Source organism: Pantherophis guttatus, chromosome 3, assembly GCF_059756535.1.
Source record: "Pantherophis guttatus breed Tessera chromosome 3, ASM5975653v1, whole genome shotgun sequence".
Lineage (NCBI taxonomy): Eukaryota > Metazoa > Chordata > Lepidosauria > Squamata > Colubridae > Pantherophis > Pantherophis guttatus.
The window spans coordinates 160,251,680-160,267,188 of NC_142065.1; the positions used below are offsets into that span (position 1 = coordinate 160,251,680).

The 15,509-nt window shown below is 40.4% G+C and overlaps 1 protein-coding gene across 1 annotated transcript in view; it reads left to right on the forward strand.

Annotated features, from left to right (window-relative positions):
• LOC117672606 (cadherin-19-like) overlaps positions 1-15,509 on the forward strand; it is a 76,792-nt gene that overhangs the window by 25,980 nt on the left and 35,303 nt on the right. Inside the window, exons 2-3 of the mRNA XM_034429385.2 lie at positions 4,907-5,134; positions 8,765-8,861. Coding sequence (XP_034285276.2) covers positions 4,937-5,134; positions 8,765-8,861 — 295 coding nt within the window. The 5' untranslated portion in view covers positions 4,907-4,936. The remainder of the gene's footprint in view (positions 1-4,906; positions 5,135-8,764; positions 8,862-15,509) is intronic.

A 15,509-nucleotide genomic window follows, 5' to 3' on the forward strand; every position in this document is an offset into this window, starting at 1 on the left:
TCATTATTTTCATTTATTAGTTCTTCTTCTTCTGTGGTGTACTCTTCGGATTCTCTCGAAATCGCGTTTGTGGATTCGTTGATTATTTCTTGTTCAGTTTCTATTTCTTTGCTGTAGGCCCTGGTGTTGGGCCTATCTTTCTTAGACATTTTTAAGTATTTATTGAGTCAATTAACCATCCTCTGCTACCAGCTTGTTGCAATGTTTTTAGGATCAGACTCAATAAAGATAATAAAGATTATAGGTATATATATATTTCTCTTTAATCATAACAGGCATTCTATATTCACTGAATATTCACAGATAGAAGCAAGGAAAATGGTGAGGGTGGCTCCTTATATATACAAAGGGCGGAGTCAAGGATGGGAGTGGTGAATTATGAATACATTAGGAAACAAAGAATAAGTTAACCCCCGATATCCCATATATACATTATTTACACATTAGGGAATAAGGCATTTACATCTGACACACCATGTCCAGTTTATGCCCGTAATCTTTCGATTTTGATTTTCAGATGTTGATACTTATGATCTTCTCCAATTCTTTGCCTTTTATTCTACTGTCTCCTGATATATTGCCATATCAAATTGTCACCATTTCTTCTTTTTCAACCACAGTTATATCTGGGGTGTTATGGGCCAATACTTTATCAATCTGACAATAAAGTGAGATGCTTATTATAGAAAGGGGACATAACTTCTATAGACTTATTAAACTGATAGATATATCAGTAGAATGTGTCATCAATGCATTAACAAGCTTCTCTTTATAACATTCTGTTCTATACATAGTAAGATAACAATTGAAATGCATTAGGCAAAAGAACTGTTGTCAGAAATGGAAGATTAATTTACAGCTGAAAAGTAATATATATATATACTGTATATATCTTTATCAAACCGGAACTGATTTTTTAAGCGTGACACCTGTCTAATTTGCTGAGAAAAAATGAAGTTATTTCATTTGTGAAGTAGGTGAAAATGATGATATATTGAATGGTGCTTGTTAGTCAGGTCTGATAATGTTTCTTTTATTACTGAGTTCAGTGAAAGTTGAACTATATGGCATTTGGATAATAGGGAATATAGAAAGTGTCTCAGACAAATAATTTATCATCCTATGTAAAGTGGTGTACAAAATTTGGGGAGGAAGTCTGTAATTCTAGCCATCCTAAAATCTCAATAAAAAAAATGTCCTTACCTATTTTTCAGATGAATAACGTGCATGTTAATAGAGGCTCCAGTGGAAAATTCCATTATCATCCAGTATGTGTTCTGAAACTGGTTTCTATTGTTGTATATAAAACTCTGGGTCTGTTAGTTGCAGAGTTTAGAGGCTAGGATTTTTTTTAAGGATCTGGACCTCCATGCATCTCTTGATAGACAGTCCTTTATTCAGTGGTGGGTTTCAAATTTTTTTACTACTGGTTCTATGGGTGTGGCTTGGTGGGTGTGGCATGGCTTGGTGGGCGTGGTTTGGTGGGCGTGGCAGGGGAAGGATACTGAAAAATCTCCATTCCCACCCCAATCCAGGGGAAGGTTACTGCAAAATCCCCATTTCTTCCTGATCAGCTGGGACTTGGGAGGCAGAGAATAGATGGGGGCCGGGCCGGTCAGAATTTTTACTACCGATTCTCCAAACTACTCAAAATTTCCGCTATCGGTTCTCTAGAACTGGTCAGAACCTGCTGAAACCCACCTCTGCTTTTATTTCAGAAAACTGTCCTTTAGATGTATTTATTTTTCAAAAACTCACTTTTGTCCTTTATTTTGGTGATTTAACATTTATTGTGTAAACTTAATGCACAGTTTTTCACATTGGTGAAGAAATATTGTTATAGAATTGTCTTTTTAAAAATAAAAGTTTTTTTTTTAAAAAAAATCTAGATATTTTTATTAGAATATGCATTTTTGTAAAAAAATTCTTGGTTTTAGTTTAGGCCTAGGATCCAAGCAGGGGGATAGATGGAGAAAGTTACTTTTTAAATTATGATTTAAGCATTTAGAAGTCCTTGCCCAAACTATAGCAACATTCTATTGCTATAAGAGAAAATTCTCTTAAAGAAAGGGCTGTAAACTTCTTAACCATGATTCTTTATATTTAACAGGTAAATGTATTAGCTAATCTAGAACATAGTTTTAATAAAGTGAATGTGATAGTTTTGTATGCACTCAAACATTAAAGCTTAACCCTAACTCTTTACTGAAAAATTGTATATAAAAATGAAAGAAGAAATGCAAAATAAAGTACAGCTTTTTCTTACTAAAAAAACAAGAGAAAAAGACTAGTATTGACCTACCTGTTGCAACAAGAAAGATTAGAATGTCATTTCTGTGGAAGTACTTTATACTTTGCTAGGCTGCCTTTTGGCATTGCATACAATGTCTAGGAAATATGTGAAATATTAAAGGTTTCATATTTTGATGACCCATTTTGGCATTCTGTAGATTGCCTAGGCCTGTGATGGCAGAGGTGGCACATGGAGCCATATTGGTGGGCATGTGAGCTCAGCTCCGGCGCGCACTGATTTTCAGGCCTTGGGCCTACCAGAAGTAGGGAAACAGGCTGTTTCCTGCCTCCAGAGGGCCCAGGGGGTGGGGAAGGCCCATTTTTTGCTCTCCCCAGGCTCCTAGCAAAAAACGGGCCTACCGGTCCCACTGGGCCATTGCCTGCCAAAAGCAGGGGGAGCACAGGGGGGGTCATGCATGCATACGTGGGGTCGGGGCACATATAATTATGGGTGTGGGCACCCATGTGTATGACCCTTCCCATGCTCTGCCCACTTTTGGCACGCAATGGCAAAAAGATTAGCCATCACTGGCCTAGGCATTTTATAAAATGCCTAATTTCATATATTAATGATAAAATATATAAATAAACATTTAAAGCTGTATCATTCATCTTCATAAAATAAAACCCATTAAAATCTATTAGGAAAAAAACATATATATATTTCTTGTGATTGAATGAGCCAATAATCTTTCTTTCTGCTTTTAAAAGTCTTGATGGTTATTCATTTTAATTAATGTCCCAAAAGCTGGTTGGTTGGTTTTTATTTTTTCTTTATTTTTTCTGGAATTCTTTTACAATTGTAACATATCTCTTCTGTAAGTCGAAGGTAAAAAAAAAAGTCCAAGTCACTCTTCTGAGTTGAAATCCACATATCCAAGTCATTCCTCATTCCTCATTCCTCATTCCTTCAGGGGTGTCAAACTCGTGGTGTCTCATTGGTGTCATGTGACATATTATGACTTTTCCCCCCTTCGTTAAACTAGTGTGGGCGTGGCCAGCATGTGATGCATCCAGCCCGTGGGCCACAAGTTTGATACCCCTGCTCTACCTTAATATCTTTGTGTCCCTTGTAGCTATTAAAATATCACCTGGTTTCATTTGTAAGTCCTGTGTAACATCTTTGTCCATATCATTCCTGTAGTCTGTCATTTTTAAATCCTTATCCAAAACAGTCTGATTCTCAGATATATTGTCATCCACCTTTTCTTCTAAAGACACTTTTATAGTAGTAGACAGTCTTTAAAGAAAGTTCTAAGTACAGTACATTGTTGCCAAATAGTCTTGAATTCTTCCAGAGTTAAAATACTTTTCTCCATTCTGTATCAATATACTATTTTGTCTTTAATTGTAATTTTTAATTCTTTCTGGTTACCTCTGGTGACCAGCCTTCAGGTCTCCTCTTATCATTTTTTTTCTTCCTAATCCACCACTTTTTCCCATGGAAAGATTTCTTGCAATTAAATTCAAAAGCTTCATATATTTTAATGAAATGTTAAATAACCCACAGGAAGGAGTTTCATAATTAGTTTCAAAGTCTTATTTCTATTTGCAACTTTCCAAACCCAACATTTTTGTCCTCCTTTTGGTTTTTTATATCAAAATAAAATATGTTTCTTTACGTTCTTAAATTTACACGAAACTTCGTTCACTGAGGATTGAAGGAGAATAACGTGGTGTAATGAAACCTGTCTTTCTGAAGGTTCTTAATATCTAAAAAGTAGCTAACAAGCCATTTCCACAATTGATTAAGTGAGCAACTGCGCAAACCCAGTGTCCATTTGATGGAGCCAAACTACAGCTTAGAGAAGATGATTTTCTCATAGATCCCAGAGCTCTGAAACTCACTAGAAGCCACTCTTTTTATGATCTTTTTGTGGGGATTTTTGTAAGGAGCACCTGTGAGAAATCTGGTCCACTTCTTGATCCAGACAGTTCAAGGAGCCAAGCCACTTTCCGACTCTTCTCTTCGCTGAAGCTGTCAGCTCCATACACTACAGAGCTATCTTCAGTCTGCCATTGTTTCCCTCGATGTCTGCTAGGATAGTGTTTCTCAACCTTTGCAATTTTAAGAAGTAAAGATTTCAAGTTTGAGAATTACCCAGACAGCATGTTTGGAGTTGGGAATCGATGCATCTTAAAGTTACCAAGGCTGGAAAACCTTTCACTAAGAGAAAACAAACAGAGCTACAAGTTCATATATACTATTGTAGGATTGATTAAAACTGACAAGAAAGAAAGAAAGAAAGAAAGAAAGAAAGAAAGAAAGAAAGAAAGAAAGAAAGAAAGAAAGAAAGAAAGAAAGAAAGAAAGAAAGAAAAGGAAAAGAAATAGAAAAAAAAGACTTGTTGTTTTCTCCTTTAGGTGCTTATACCATATGGCTGAATATTTTTTTAGAATTGTTGTTAGGTTCCATAACAATAATGTTGAAGCTTAATTGGTCAGCTATGATAAAGATGATTTTCCTGTCTCTATCCTGTTTGTGGGTTTACATGTTTCTGAAAAACAAACATGGAATCAAAGATACTTTTTTTCAAAGGTGGCTTTTATCCGTTTGACACAGAAACAAGGTTTCTGCTCTAAGAGTTACCTTTTTCTTTCTTTCTTTCTGCAGATCCATATTGATTGAAAAGGATTTATCAGCATGTATTGCCAGAAATGGATTTCTTTTGCTTTGGCCCTCGTTCACGTGGGGCCATGTCTTCCCTGCATGCACAATTGTAATACTAAGAACATGGAACAAGGTTTGATGAGATCTCAGAGTGTGAAACATAGCCATGTTCGGAGCTTGCTGGTTGCACAGGAAGAAATGATGTCAACACTTCCTTTGAAATCAGGCCAGGTATGGTAACTCTTCTGAAAGGAGATTAGCAAGAGACCAAGGTGTTGATTGGTATCTGGCTGCTTGACTAAGCTTTCCTTTAATCCGGTCTGGTGAGAAAGAATTTTTCTTGAAACTTTCTTGTGTTATACGGTATATGTAGCAATATACAATGATCTATAAAAGACATAGAAGCACAGAAGCATTCACTACTATTTTCCTAAAGGTTCTCATTTAAATGAATCAGGAGAAGTTCTGTATCTGCTTTTATTTAGGCATAGGAATCTGGTGGAGTGGGACATCAGGCAGCAAAACCAATTAGATTATCTAATGCAGAGGTCTTCAAATTTGGCAGCTTTAAGACTTGTGGACTTTAACTCCCAGAATTCTCCAGCCAGCTATGCTGCCAAGTTTGAAGACCTCTGATCTAATGTGGCACTGACAGTATCACATTGAGTGATACTGTCAGTGATATCACCTGACTAGCAAGAGAACAACTCCTGTATGACTGAATATCCATAAGGTAGTAATAGTTTTACTATTTATATTTTGATTTTTTTTAAAAAAATAAATAAAATAAAAGATGCTATCCTTCTGTAGAGATTCACCAACCAGTTACTGGCATTTTCTCATTGCTGCCAGTCCCTTGTGGTTATTTGGACTTCTCTTGAATTATAGAGCCCCAGCAATTTGGGGAATGTGAACTCCAATACCACTAGTAGGTGTCTTGGAAAACCTACTTCAAGTGTTAGTATTCCTGGTCGGTAAGACAAATTTGTGGAACTGACCAACCCTTTTTGTTTTCCAAAAATAATTTTAAAAAGTTGATTCATTATCAACATCTGGCCATTGATTTTGACCCTTGTTACCCTTGTTATTCAGTTTTGGTTCTTCATTGGAGTAGACACATAGCACAAGGAATGAGTTACCAGTATTTTAGCTGGATATTTTATTATGTTAAGTAATGGCTAATTTACTCATCATTAATTTTTAATGAAGCAGATTAATACTAAATCCTTTTACCAGTAAGACAGCTCTAGGGCCCTGCATGGTTCATTACTTTAATGTGGCTTTGCCACAAGGAGCAATTATTTTTTATCCTTCTTAAAATATAGACACTGGTTGCATATTTACTAATTTTTACTCCAAATTTTTCCTCCTCTTCTCCTCTTTTGCTCCTCCTCTCATCTTTTGTGTCCTTCTCCTCTACTGCTGGAAAAAGCAAGACCAAACATGTAAACAAAAACACACCTAAATCCACTTTTTGATACTTAGATCTTGCAACCTTTTCTGTAAGGCAACTTTCAAGTTGAATGAATGGCAAAAAGTTTAACCACTAATTAACTGGCGCTAAAATTTAATTGGGCCCAAAGGGTGAAGTACTCAAAATCCATTAATTACTTTTCACAGCTTTTTCAAAGCAACCATGGTGGAAGAATGATGACTTATTTCAGAAAGGGCAAAGAGAGACATACATTAAAATGCATGTATCCATAAACGTGGTATCCTTTTAGAATGTACTCATACTATCCAACGGTTTGCTTTTTAAAAAAATCAACAAAAGAGTAAGGAAATTCAAATATGGATTTTTAATCTGAATGCCAAAAAAAAAGTGACTTCAGAACATTTGACCCACATAAAGGATAGTGTACATAGAAAACGAAGAGTGGCTTTTTCAGTGAATTTCTACAGTGCATTTATAACAATTCTTGATAATAGACTAATCCTAACATATCAAACCAATGTTCTATTTATTCTGACAACCTGGTTGGGAGGGGAGGGGAGACTTAGCTCTGTATGCAATGTGATTATTATTCACTATGGCACTTGTATGCCTACTAAGAAAAGACAAGTTCCATACTTGGAATGATTAGAAATGAACTCAAAAATAAAAGTATTCCAAATATACAACTCTAATAAGACTGCATATTGAATGCTGTATACATTTCTGGTCATACACTTCAGAAAGCATATGATAGAACTGGAAGAGATTTTTTTTTTCTTTAAAGCAACAAAAATATTAGGAAATAGAACAACTCCGTTATACAAAAGATTACAGCTTTGGGTGCTTCTTAACTTAGAGTCAAGCAAAATAATGGAGACAAGGTGAAGATATATAAAATCAAGGCTTGTACAGAATATGCAAATCTAGAGTTTTTCTACAGTTACAACTTTCACACGATGAAACAAAATGTAAGAAAGGATCATGTGAAATGTTAATACCATTTAATAATGCCTTGGTAAGGCCACACTTGGAATACTGCATTCAGTTTTGGTCACCATGATGTAAAAAAGAGGTTGAGACTCTAGAAAGAGTGCAGAGAAGAGCAACAACGGTGATTAGGGGACTGGAGGCTAAAACATATGAATAACAGTTGCAGGAACTGTGTATGTCTAGTTTAATGAAAAGAAGGACTAGGGGAGACATGATAGCAGTGTTCCAATATCTCAGGGGTTGCCACAAAGAAGAGGGAGTCAAACTATTCTTCAAAGCACCTGCGGGTAGAACAAGAAGCAATAGGTGAAAACTAATCAAGGAGAGGAGCAACTTAGAACTAAGGAGAAATGTCCTGACAGTTAGAACAATTAATCAGTGGAACAACTTACCTGCAGAAGTCGTGAATGCTCCAACACTGGAAGTTTTTAAGAAGATGTTGGATAACCATTTGTCTGAAGTGGTGTCGGGTTTCCTGCCTAAGCAAGGGTTTGGACTAGAAGACCTCCAAGGTCCCTTCCAATTCTGTTATTCTATTCTAAAATACAATATTACACAAAACAAAGTTAAACTGTGGGGTATGTTGCCATCATATTTGGTATTAGCCACCAATCTGGAATGTTTAAACGGGAGCTAAATAAATTCATAGAGGGTAACTCCAGGTGTGGTTGACTGTATAATACCTCCTTGAATCACTGGTAATAAATTTTAAACACCCAAGGTAGAGGAGACCTATTAAACAGATCTTTGGTTTGGTCCAGGAACGTTCTTTGCTCTTCTGCTTCAAAAATCCAGAAGTAGGATCAAGAGCTGGACATATGTGCAGAGGCCATGTATGGAAAATTAAAATTAAATTATAGGGTCATGCTTGGAGATATTTAGTTCTTTCAATCCAGAATTTCTGAGATTTGTTGGAAATAGATCAGAAGCAATGTGAGAGTAGAACATGTATCATTTTGCAATGTCCAGGCATTGGGACAGAAGTAAAACAGCTTCACTTGGCTAGACAGTGACATAGATGTATAACTGGATATCATCAATGATATATAGTGTCACCCATTGGCTTCAGGGAAATATTGAAAAAGAAGGGAGAGACAGTAAAACCCTGGATCGTCTTGTTTGTTGTTGTTTGACCTATCATCTCTTGGACTTAGCATTTTTTAATATTTGTCAGCCCAAATGTCATATTCTACAACTGTTTGTTTTTAAGAATTTCTTTCCTGAATCAGAAACAAACAAACAAACAAGTTTGGGCAGACAACCAATGCATCAGTTCACCTGCTTTTTGCGTGTTAATATTTCTGTTAATATGAATCTCAACCTAAAAAGTATTGCTGACCGTGTCCGTCTTTCTCTCTTCTTTTACTTCATTTTGAAAACAATGAGCTTTACTTGAATGATATTTGCAGATCAGCTTAATACTCTTTTTTTTCCAGCTGAAGTCTGACTTAGACAAGCAAGATAATTCTCTGAATGGTCCACAATTCTTGAATGGGCCTTATGAAGCTACAGTTCCTGAAATGTCTCCAGAAGGTATGGCATTTTGTACTTAGCTCTTTTATTGATGCTGTTTGGGTACTGATAAAATAACTATTGCAGTTGCTACAGGAATGTGGTTTTTTCTCCCAAGTACCAAGACTTCACAAGGATTCTTTACTTTAAAGATCCTGTACATTCCATTATATCCTGAGGTTGGATTTTCTGGACACACCATTTTTGGACTTCTACTTTCTGGAGATTTCTGCTTCTTTAAAATAAGCATTCAAGAATATGCTTTGCTGATTTGGTCCAATAAGAATCAGTGAGTGAGTGGCCTTCTAGGATCTCCTCCCCCAACAACCCCCGTCCCCAAATCAAACCCTTTAACTTAAATTCCCAGGGCTTGCATCCAGAAAACCCTATATTTTCTGATACCCTCGGCCTGAAAAAGTTACAGTTTTAGAGACTTGTACTCTTTAGAGACTTGTAATCTGGTTTACTTAGCTGAACAAATATTGATAAGAATATAGAGTTAAAAAACCTAGTCTATTTCATCTAGCTTGAGGAGTCTTACTAAAAATGACACCTAGCAGTAATTTGGATGAGTGTTGCAGTTGTTGTTGTTGTTGTTGTTGTTGTTGCCTTTCCAATTTGCACTAGATTCAATTTATAGCTCCATCTTTCTGACCGTGTCTTCTCTCTGTTTAATTTTTGCTTCTTAGAATTGGCATGGTATTTGGGTACTGTAGATATATCTGGGCAGTTTTATGAGGCCTTGATCCAGTATAGATCACTCAGTTTCTGACAATTTTCAAAATAATTGATGCTGTAATGAAGAGGAAGGAGAATGAAAAGCAGCATCTTATACCTAAAGTGCATTCAAATTCATTTCAGTTCTTTTTCAGATGCTGTTACACCTACAACACATATAATCTATTTAGTTCCAGGAGATGTTAATTTATTTCTTGCTCAGATTTCTATGCCAAGAAACAATTACAATAGTTTTTTTTCTGAAATTAATTAAATTAATTGGGGGGGGAATCAAGGTAATAACAGAAAGCAAGCCATACCAGATAACTAACAAAAGCACAATAGAATATGAGCATTTAACTACCTTCTGAAAGCTCTGCATGGAAATTGTTAATCTAGCCTCAGAGGTAAAGCTGCTTCTTGACGAAAAGCCCATGATATAAAAGATTTAAAATATAGAATAGAACAAATTTATTAGCCAAGTGTTGTTAGACACACAAGGAATTTATCTCCAGTGCAAAAGATACTAATGTACAATATGGTTCGGAGATATTGTAAATATCTCCATATCTATATCCCATAATCTTATCCAGGAGAGGAACCAGAAGCATCTCTTCTCAAAAAGAACAAAAGGACAGGAAGATTTTCTTTGGAAGAAACAGTCTCAAAGGTAGTTCAAGGACAAGGCATGTGATCTCCAGCATTTTTAACTAAGTACCAATTGGCAACCACAAGTAGCAAAGGTGTTACTCTGCTATTGTTTTGGCACTGTAGTTTCTGAATGGTCTTCAAAGGTAGCCCTAAAAGACTGTGTTGTAGTAGTCTAACCTAGAGGTAAAACCATAGATCACCATCACAAGGATCTCTGGTTACAAAAAGGGCTACAATTGGCATATCAGTCAAAGATGGGTGCTAAATCCGAACAAACTCAGCATGAGGCGACTATATGAACCAACGGAACTGTTTATTACTTCAGAATACACAACGGGGAATGGAACACCTCAGCCGGTGTTTGACAGCTCTTATATAGGGAGAGCCCGGCTGCGCTAACCAATCAGAGGAGGGGAATCTCCCACGTGTATGACTTAATGCGGAAGAGGCAACAGTAACAACAACAACAACTCATTAACCCTTGCCAGACAGAACACCCTCCCCCCTTGGATCGCACAAGCGTAATCATTTAGGTACTCCGGGCGCCTTCGCTCTCGCTCGGATTGCCTTAATACGGGACTGGCCACTGGCAGGCTTGGTTTAGGTATTGGTGGAGGAGTGGCTGGCTCAACAGGTGGAGTGTGTTCTGGAATGGACCCCCGGGCATCTATGTCAGGTAAGTCGGGAGACTGCTGCATTTCTTCAGGGCGTCACTGTAATCTCTCAGTCGTATGTGGGCTTGGAGTTGGATGAAATACGGGGGTTGGTTGCCCACCAGATGACGGTCTGTCCACCCCCGCTGGAACCAGAACTAACTAGTGTCTCCGTAACTGGTCCACATGGCGCCGCCACATTCTGCCGTCAACGAGCAGGACCCTGTAAGAGCAGGGGCCCGTTACTTGTAAAATCTGTCCTGGTAACCACCGAGGGTCACCCCCATAGTTTCGAGCAAAAACCAGGTCCCCCTCAGTAAACACCCTGGGTGGCAAGCAGCCTGTCATGGGCCGTTCCGGTGCGTACGAGGGGTGCAGACGGTCTAACATGGTGTGTAATCGGCGGCCCATCAGCATCTCGGCTGGGCTTCAGTTAGTACTCATGCAAGGCGACGTATGTTGAGACAGTAAGTAGGTAGACACCCTTTCCTGCCAACCCCTTGGCCCAAGCCTGGCCAGCGCCTCTTTAGCTGACCTCACGGCCCTTTCCGCTAAACCATTACTGGATGGACAATAAGGGGCTACCTGGGCATGGCGGATACCTAGGCTGGCCAAGAATGCCTGGAATGGGGCGGACGTCAGTTGTGGGGCGTTATCGGACACCAAGGCGTCCGGAAGGCCATGTGTAGCAAACAACTTATTCAATACCCATATAACGGCCTCCGAGTTAGTGGATGGCATTATTTCCACCTTGACTCATCGCGAATAGGCATCCACCACAATAAGAAATTGGCGACCCATAAAAGGACCCGCAAAATCTAAATGAACTCGTGACCATGGAGTCTTCGGAAATTCCCACTCCCGGAGGGGGGGGGCAGATGGTGCCACTGGCCTTGAGAGTTGGCACGTATGGCATTTACCAACCCACTTGGTTATATCTTGATCAATTCCAGGCCACCACACATAATTTCTACCCAGTCCTTTCATCCTAACAATCCCTGGATGGGCTTTGTGTAGACATTCTAATATAGATGTACGTAAGCTGGGGGGAATGACCACTCTATGCCCCCACAAGAGACAAGCCCGGTGGACAGACAGTTCATGTTGCCAGAGCCTGAACGGCTTGAACTGTTCGGGCACACATCCCAATGGCCACCCCCTACCCACCCAGTCAAGCACCTGAGCCAGGACTGGGTCATCAGCTGAGTGGGCCGCAACGTCAGTTGCGGTCAAGGGAAGTGGCAGGTCCTCCACAAGGAGTACCGAGGATGCTGGCGCAGGGTCCACGACGGACAATGGTAGGGGACAACGACTTAGTGCATCAGCGTGCGCTATTTGCTTACCCGGCCTGTAGACCAGGGTATAGTTATAAGCTGCTAAAAATCCAGTCCAACATGACATTCTAGGGGAGAGTATCAAAGGTGTTTGGTGGTCCCCTGCTAAAAGTCCTAGAAGGGGTTTATGGTCGGTAACCAGTTCGAAATGGCGGCCATAAATATAATCATGGAATTTCTTGACAGAGGCCACAGTGGCCAGTGCCTCTCTGTCCAATTGGCTATACCTACATTCCACAGAAGAAAGAGTGCATGAATAGTACGCAATAGGTGCTTCCAAACCGTTTGGAAAACGATGACTAAGGACAGCACCAATGCCAAAAGGGGATGCATCAGCCATTAGAACTAATGGCAAGTGGGAGCTGTACTGTACCAGGACAGCAGAGGATGTTAATAAATCCTGGACAGCTCGGAAAGAGCGGGATTCCGCCTCCCCCCAAGACCAGGGTATGTTTTTTCCTAGAAGGCGGTGAAGGGGTTCAGCAACAGTAGCCTTATGGGGTAAAAATACACTATAAAAATTGAGGAGCCCCAGAAAAGCTTGTAGGTCAGCCTTGCACATGGGAATGGCAGCGTGTTTTATAGCTGCCACCTTGGAAGGAATGGGGTGAATACCCATGGCATCAATTAAGTACCCTAAAAATTCAACCTGTGGCACTCCAATTTGACATTTAGGTTTTTTCAACTTGAGGCCAGCCTTCATAAACCGAATTAGGACAGCCCTAACGTGGCTGACGAGCTCACTCCGCGAAGAAGCGGAGATGAGCATGTCATCAAAATAGGGCACAACCCCAGGGAGTCTATGCAGGAGCCGTTCCATTAAGTTTTGGAACAACCCCGGGGCAAAACTGATACCGAATTGCAAGCACTTGCATCTAAACGCCCCCCGGTGGGTTACAATTGTCTGAGCCTCGGCCGAGGCATCATCCACCGGGAGCTGCTGATAAGCTTGGGCTAAATCTAACTTAGCGAAAATGGAGCCAGCACCCAGGGAGTGGAGCAGGTGTTGAACCACTGGAACCAGATAGGGGTTGGCTTGTAACGCCCTATTTAAGGTACTCTTAAAGTCAGCACAGATTCGGACCGAGCCGTCTGGCTTGATAGGAATGACAATTGGTGTTTCCCACCTGGAATGGTCAGTGGGTTCTAATACTCCCTGGGTGATAAGCTTATCCAGCTCTGCCTCAACTTTAGGACGGAGTGCTAGAGGAACTCTCCAGGGTTTGAGCCTAATGGGGGCAACGTTGGGGTCTAAATTTAGTGAAATTGGGGAGCCCACATATTTACCCATGGTATTGTCGAAAACGTCTCCGAATTCACGGGTTAACACATCAAACTCGCTTTCAGACGTTGTAGAATGAATACCTGAAATAGCAAGCCCCAGGGAACTAAACCAGTCTAAACCTAACAAACTGGGGAGAGAACCGTCCACCACAATTAAAGGGAGGCGACCAGTAAAATTATCTTTTTCCACTAGGAAATGACCCTGCCCGATAATTGGAATCCTATTGACTTGATAGTCTCGAAGTTTAACTGGGCAGGGGCGTATCAGGTTCTTCTGCAGACTAGACAACATTTCTTTGAGGGTGGTCCAAGAAACGATAGATTTAGATGAGCCGGTGTTGACTTCCATCCAACACGGAACGCCTTCGATCTTCACAGTCAGGAACAGCTTGCTCAATCGCACAGTGGAGCCATGGTGGGTGGTCACTTCCGTGACCCGCCGGCCTTGGAAAATCGCAAAACAGTCTTCACTGCTGTTGACCGCTGCGCCCCTGGGTCTAAAAGTGGGTGGCTTCTGGTGTCCTGAACGGCAAACCTTTGCAAGGTGGCCCAGTTTTCCGCAACGTCGGCAGGTCACAGAACGGAATCGGCACGTTGCTCTGGGGTGTTTCTCGCCGCAACTTAAACAGGAGGATGGAGGGTTTTTTTCTCGGCTGACTGCTTCCCCTTTCCAGCGAATGCCTTAAGGTGACTGACCTCCGACTCCTCTGGCTCGTCCTCAGAAATCACCTCCTCAGAATGGACAGCCCCAGCTTGGCTAACAGGGGCTTGGAACTTCCGAATTTCCACAGCAGATTTGTCTGACATTTCTGCCGCTTGAGCCTCCTCGATGGCAGTTTGAAGATCTAAGGTTTTCTTTGCTAATAAACGCCTCTGCAACTCTATGTCACACACCCCACAAACCAGCTGCTCAACCAAGGCATTGTCTAGATCCCGAAATTCACAGTCCAGGGCGGCTGCTCGCAATCTGGCAACGTACCGGTTAACAGGCTCACCTTCCTCCTGCAGGATTTGCCTCAAGTTAAACCTACGTGCTATTCGTGAAGGGGTCGGGCATAGTGAGCCCTCAGTTTTCCCTTTAGAACATCCAGGGTGTAGTATGTACAGGCTGTGGAGTGACTAATGCTCTGGCGGTGGCAAACACCTCAGGTCCACAAGCATTCAAAAAATGAGCCCTTTTCTTACTGCTAGAGAGGTCTGTAAAATCGTTAGCCTCTAAAAAGCATTCAAGCCGCTCCTCATACGCATCCCAAGTTTCGGCGACAGCATTGTATGGGGCGAAAGTTGGAGGAGCCATCCTTACTTCAGCGGCTTGTGTGTGTGTGTGTCTGACCGTTATATACTCGATGGGCGCCTCAGAAACATCCCATCCTAGTCGCCAGTGTTAAATCCGAACGAACTCAGCATGAGGTGACTAGATGAACCAACGGAACTGTTTATTACTTCAGAATACACAACGGGGAACAGAACACCTCAGCCGGTGTTTGACAGCTCTTATATAGGGAGAGCCCGGCTGCGCTAACCAATCAGAGGAGGGGAATCTCCCCCGCGTGTGACTTAATGCGGAAGAGGCAACAGTAACAACAACAACAACAACTCATTAACCCTTGCCAGACAGAACACCGGGCAAAATTGTTCAAGAATCAATATTTTAATATGAAATTATGAATGGACATTTGTTTCAAGATTCAGCACACTATCTGGCAGCTTCCTCCTCCTCCTCCATATACATTTCATTAGTCTCAAGGAAACCATAACAGTGAATCATGTCTTTTGCAAATGGAACTGTATAGTATTCCCTTAGGCATTTTCCCAAAACACAGTTCATTTATGTAGCTGAAATGTCAACAAACATGTATATGAGCATGATTAGAATACACCATATGTATTAGGCATTTTGGTGGACTAGAAGTTTTATTTAAAAAGCATTTTTAAAACTGTTCCCATAATTCTCCTTTAACTTCCATGATATTCATACTTAGTGTTTTTAATAATGCTTTCAAAAGTTTAGAAGCTGATTAGGAAAAACA